Raw genomic sequence first — 6,374 nt, forward strand, 5'->3', positions numbered from 1 at the left:
GAGAAGCAAACCAAATGAGCAAAAAATAATATATGAGAAAAACAGAACGACATAGATAAACAAAAGGAATAAGAGAAAAAAATGGAGAAAAAGAAGGACGAAAGCGATAAGAAAATAGAAAGATACACATAAAGGAAAAATAAATATACAAATGACAAAATGAACACACACACACACACACACACACACACACACACACACACACACACAAACACACACACACTTACCTCTCCTCCCTCCAACGGGTTCAGACGCGAGAAATAGGACGTACAGATGACTTGGGTGTCGGAGGTGTAGGCGGGGCGACCTCTAGTGGCAGGAACACCGAACCAGGACGAACACTCGGCATCGGAGAGGGCGTAGTACTGCCAAGGCTTGTACTCCCTGCCGTCTATCGAGCGTTCCAACACCCAATTCCCAGGCCGAGGCGATAGGGCACTCTTGACGATGACGTAGGCGACCTGGTACACCTGTAAGATAGTGGTCGTGCTTGATTAGAAGGTGTGTGGTGATTGTCATTAGAGAAGTTTGTGTTTGTTATTATTTTCTTTTATGTGTTGTTCTCAGTAAGCTGGATATTATGGAGTCTTTGCGGAGTTAAGAACACTAACCAGTAGTAGTAGTAGTAGTAGTAGTAGTAGTAGTAGTAGTAGTAGTAGTAGTAGGAAAAGTAGTAGTATAGCAGAAAATACTAATACCTCATACATAAATTATAACACCTAAAAATACGTTCAAAATACAAACGAAAACATAGCAACGCACTAAAAGAAATATAGATAAATAAAATACATACCCATGATCCTTAGTTTACGTACCAAACAACACCCTGAAATGTTATTCCGTTGGGGAAAGGAAATAAATAAAAGAAACGCCCGACGATGAGGAGTAACAGGAAAGATTAATTTTGAGGCGCAGCGGGGGAGTCTCGTGGCAGGAAATGAAACCGGGGAGTGACAGGCCAGAGTAATAAAAGCGAGCAGAAAAAAGCAGACGAGGCGAGTCCCCCTTCCATAGCCATAGAGAAAACGGAATAATGATAATAATAGAAGTACTGATAAAAGTAATAACGACAACAGTAATAATAATAATAATAATAATAATAATAATAATAATAATAATAATAATAATAATAATAATAATAAAATAAAAAAGTAGAGGAAAATACGAAAACTAAGACGAGAGAGAGAGAGAGAGAGAGAGAGAGAGAGAGAGAGAGAGAGAGAGAGAGAGAGAGAGAGAGAGAGAGAGAGAGAGAGAGAGAGAGAGAGAGAGAGAGAGAGAGAAATGTTACCGAAAAACAGAATACAACCACAAATTAAAAACGAAAAATAAAAATACGTGGATGAAAAATACAATCACAATATCATGGAAAGCCCCCCCAACCCCCAAAAAAAAAAAAAAAAAGTTGAGTGCCGAGGCAAAACATTACTTACAACAGTGAACTGAGAAATGAGGACAAGTAAAGAGAAATACGTTACATATATCCAGAAAAAAAGGAGAGCGAGAAAAAAAAAAGATAAGAGCGATGAGAGACAATGTTACATGAGACCGTAAACTATAAAAAAAAAAAATATGAAGAACGAAGTAGAGTAGAAGTACGCTGCACACATAACTAGCAAAAAATAAATAAATAAATAAATAAATAAATAAATAAATAAATAAATCAAATGGCATATTATATACGACAAAATATATATTCCACGCGCTGCAGAACAGGTATAATAGAAGAGGAAAGCCAAGCACTCCGTAAATTAATGCAAGACTTAAACACTTCACAGTTGATGGCTGCAGCAGAGAACACCATCGAGTAATTACTGGGAGGAAGAGGAAGGGGGAGAGAAAGATGGGGGGGGGGGGGAAGTGAGGTAGGGGGGGAGGGGGGACACACAACCATTACACCTCCCCCCCACCCGTACCTCCTCTCACCAGCTGTTCCGCTTTAATTTCTTTTCGTGCTTAAAAACGAGTATCCAAAATCATTTAAGTAAATATCAGAACCTTGAGACTTGCCCCCCCTCCTTCAGCCTTGCGACCTGCCCCCCACCCACCCCACCTCCCCCTTCTTTTTCCGACGCTCATTATATACGCCACTAGCAAGGAAGGTGAATACTAAAAAACATGTAAAAAAAATAAACGTCAGACAACTGGGTAAGGATAAATAGTGTGGAGCAGTTAATATATTTTTTTTTTTTATATCAAAGGATACGGCTCAAGGGCAACAAAAAAGAAATAAAAAAAGCCCGCTAGTTGCCGCTCCCAAACATTAAAAATATATAAAAGACGCCAGCCGGAGAACTGGTTAAGAATAAGAAGTGTGAAGGGAGAGGGTTAGGGAGAGACAAAGACCACTATAGAGATGAAAAAGTAAGAAAAATAAACTGGTTAAGAAAGTGTGAAGCAGCAAGGAAGATAAACACTAAAATTGACAAATAAAAAAGTCAGGATAAAAAAATGGTATGGAAAAAAAAAGAGTGGAATCAGTCAGCTTTTTACAAAGAAAAATGCATCAGAAGAGGTCGCTGGCAACGAGTGTGTTCAAAGACAAGAGCTCTTCAAAGGAAAACGGGCGAGATAAAAGGAAACAAATTCTATCACAGGAGGCAGGTTATCACAGGAGGCAGGTTATCACAGGAGGCAGGTTATCACAGGAGGCAGGTTATCACAGGAGGCAGGATATCACAGGAGGCAGGTTATCACAGGAGGCAGGTTATCACAGGAGGCAGGATATCACAGGAGGCAGGTTATCACAGGAGGCAGGATATCACAGGAGGCAGGATATCACAGGAGGCAGGATATCACAGGAGGCAGGATATCACAGGAGGCAGGTTATCTGGGAGGCAGGTTATCACAGGAGGCAGGATATCACAGGAGGCAGGTTATCACAGGAGGCAGGTTATCACAGGAGGCAGGTTATCACAGGAGGCAGGTTATCACAGGAGGCAGGATATCACAGGAGGCAGGTTATCACAGGAGGCAGGTTATCACAGGAGGCAGGTTATCACAGGAGGCAGGACATCACAGGAGGCAGGTTATCACAGGAGGCAGGACATCACAGGAGGCAGGTTATCACAGGAGGCAGGACATCACAGGAGGCAGGTTATCACAGGAGGCAGGTTATCACAGGAGGCAGGTTATCACAGGAGGCAGGACATCACAGGAGGCAGGTTATCACAGGAGGCAGGACATCACAGGAGGCAGGTTATCACAGGAGGCAGGACATCACAGGAGGCAGGACATCACAGGAGGCAGGTTATCACAGGAGGCAGGTTATCACAGGAGGCAGGACATCACAGGAGGCAGGTTATCACAGGAGGCAGGTTATCACAGGAGGCAGGTTATCTGGGAGGCAGGTTATCACAGGAGGCAGGACATCACAGGAGGCAGGACATCACAGGAGGCAGGACATCACAGGAGGCAGGACATCACAGGAGGCAGGTTATCACAGGAGGCAGGACATCACAGGAGGCAGGTTATCACAGGAGGCAGGTTATCACAGGAGGCAGGTTATCACAGGAGGCAGGATATCACAGGAGGCAGGTTATCACAGGAGGCAGGATATCACAGGAGGCAGGTTATCACAGGAGGCAGGACATCACAGGAGGCAGGACATCACAGGAGGCAGGTTATCACAGGAGGAAGGTTATCACAGGAGGAAGGTTATCACAGGAGGCAGGTTATCACAGGAGGCAGGATATCACAGGAGGCAGGTTATCACAGGAGGCAGGTTATCACAGGAGGCAGGTTATCACAGGAGGCAGGTTATCACAGGAGGCAGGTTATCACAGGAGGCAGGACATCACAGGAGGCAGGTTATCACAGGAGGCAGGTTATCACAGGAGGCAGGTTATCACAGGAGGCAGGATATCACAGGAGGCAGGTTATCACAGGAGGCAGGTTATCACAGGAGGCAGGTTATCACAGGAGGCAGGACATCACAGGAGGCAGGTTATCAGGAGGCAGGTTATCACAGGAGGCAGGTTATCACAGGCAGGACATCACAGGAGGCAGGTTATCACAGGAGGCAGGTTATCACAGGAGGCAGGTTATCACAGGAGGCAGGTTATCACAGGAGGCAGGTTATCACAGGAGGCAGGTTATCACAGGAGGCAGGTTATCACAGGAGGCAGGTTATCACAGGAGGCAGGTTATCACAGGAGGCAGGACATCACAGGAGGCAGGTTATCACAGGAGGCAGGTTATCACAGGAGGCAGGTTATCACAGGAGGCAGGATATCACAGGAGGCAGGTTATCACAGGAGGCAGGACATCACAGGAGGCAGGACATCACAGGAGGCAGGTTATCACAGGAGGCAGGTTATCACAGGAGGCAGGTTATCACAGGAGGCAGGTTATCACAGGAGGAAGGTTATCACAGGAGGCAGGTTATCACAGGAGGCAGGTTATCACAGGAGGCAGGTTATCACAGGAGGCAGGTTATCACAGGAGGCAGGTTATCACAGGAGGCAGGATATCACAGGAGGCAGGTTATCACAGGAGGCAGGTTATCACAGGAGGCAGGATATCACAGGAGGCAGGTTATCACAGGAGGCAGGATATCACAGGAGGCAGGTTATCACAGGAGGCAGGTTATCACAGGAGGCAGGATATCACAGGAGGCAGGGTATCACAGGAGGCAGGATATCACAGGAGGCAGGTTATCACAGGAGGCAGGATATCACAGGAGGCAGGATATCACAGGAGGCAGGTTATCACAGGAGGCAGGATATCACAGGAGGCAGGTTATCACAGGAGGCAGGTTATCACAGGAGGAAGGTTATCACAGGAGGCAGGTTATCACAGGAGGCAGGATATCACAGGAGGCAGGTTATCACAGGAGGCAGGTTATCACAGGAGGCAGGTTATTACAGGAGGCAGGTTATCACAGAAGGAAGGTTATCACATAATCTTAACGTTGGTGTTTCTAGTATAAATAAAACATGCCCACGCCATAAAGGTATTATTATTATTTATTAAAAAAAAAGTCAGTCTTGTTCTGCAGATCTCCTGAAGTCCCCAAAAAGGAAAACTTTGCCGATATAAGAAAAAGAAAAAAGTGGGAGAAAACTAAGAAAACCAGTGAAAAAAGTAAGAAAACAACAGAACCAAGAAATAAAACGGAAGGAACGCTAGGCATGAATGTAAAAAAACTTAAACCTTAATTCAAAAGCAACTGAGAAAATAAATATCAGTATACCTCTCCTCCCGTAACTCAGAAGAAAAATAAAAATGTGGGAGAAAACTAAGAAAACCAGTGAAAAAAGTAAGAAAACAACAGAACCAAGAAATAAAACGGAGGGAAAACTTGGCATGAATGTAACAGAACTTAAACCTTAATTCAAAAGCAACTGAGAAAATATATATCAGTACCTATACCTCTCCTCCCGTAACTGCCCCCCCTTTCGGCCACCTCTTCGGATTCTTTACAGGAGCAGCGAGTAGCGGGCTTTTTTATTATTATTATTGTTTCCTTTTTGTGTGCCCTTGTGCTGTCTCCTTTGCTGTTAAAAAAAATAAAAATAAAAATAAAAATAAAGAAGAGCTATTCTGTAAGGCACGGAGCGGCTGCACCTCGCTACAAATCATACGAAAAATGAAAAGAAAATGTGAAAACATCTTTGGTCTCTTTCCCCGGCAAATTCCCTGTCCATTGTTCATCCAATATCCTCTTCATCTTCTCTCATAACGAGTCCGAAACATTCCCTGCCGCGTCCTTGCACCTTCTTTGTTCCTTTCTTTTGACTAATAGTACCTTATATTTTGTCCCCCTCCTCCACCCCCCTTTTTTTTACCTTGTTTGGCAACTTGTATTTCGTTCCCTTCTTTTATTGCCTCCCCGAGCGACGCCGCGCCGAAGAAGCACCTCTTGAACGTTTATTGACAGGACAGAAAAACAGGAAGGAGCACAACAGAAAAAGATGGAAAGCAAAACAAAAAATAAGTGAGAGAATGAGAGGAAAAGATTATAAGTAAAAAAAAATATAAAAAAAACTGAGCATCGCCTCTCGAACGCTTATTGATAGGAGATAAAAACCGGCAAAAAACCCACATAACAGAAAAGATGAGAAGCTAAAAAAAAAAAAAAATACAGCTCAAGAAAGAAGTATAAAAGGAAAAAAAAAAAAGATTAGAAGTTGCAAAACGATGAAAAAAATTAAGGGAACAGAAAAAGCTAATAAACGACAACAAACAAACAAACAAACAAACAGAGGAAGAAGAAAACATAGAGAGCTTGACAATTACTAGGGAAAGAAGAAAGAAAGTAAAGAAATGAAGGAAGAAAATGAAAGAGAAAAGAACAGATGACAAACAGTATTAATAAAAAAAAGGGACTGAGGCAGCTTCCAGGATATTAAAATGCAGCGCGGCAACTCTCT

The 6,374-nt window shown here is 43.4% G+C and overlaps 1 protein-coding gene across 1 annotated transcript in view; it reads right to left on the reverse strand.

Annotated features, from left to right (window-relative positions):
• The window catches only part of LOC126989876 (laminin subunit alpha-1-like), a 53,738-nt gene that overhangs the window by 22,739 nt on the left and 24,625 nt on the right, over positions 1-6,374 (reverse strand). The window contains 1 exon segment of the mRNA XM_050848500.1: positions 228-470. Coding sequence (XP_050704457.1) covers positions 228-470 — 243 coding nt within the window.

Source organism: Eriocheir sinensis, unplaced genomic scaffold (genome assembly GCF_024679095.1).
Source record: "Eriocheir sinensis breed Jianghai 21 unplaced genomic scaffold, ASM2467909v1 Scaffold1354, whole genome shotgun sequence".
In the NCBI taxonomy this organism is placed as follows: Eukaryota; Metazoa; Arthropoda; class Malacostraca; order Decapoda; family Varunidae; genus Eriocheir; species Eriocheir sinensis.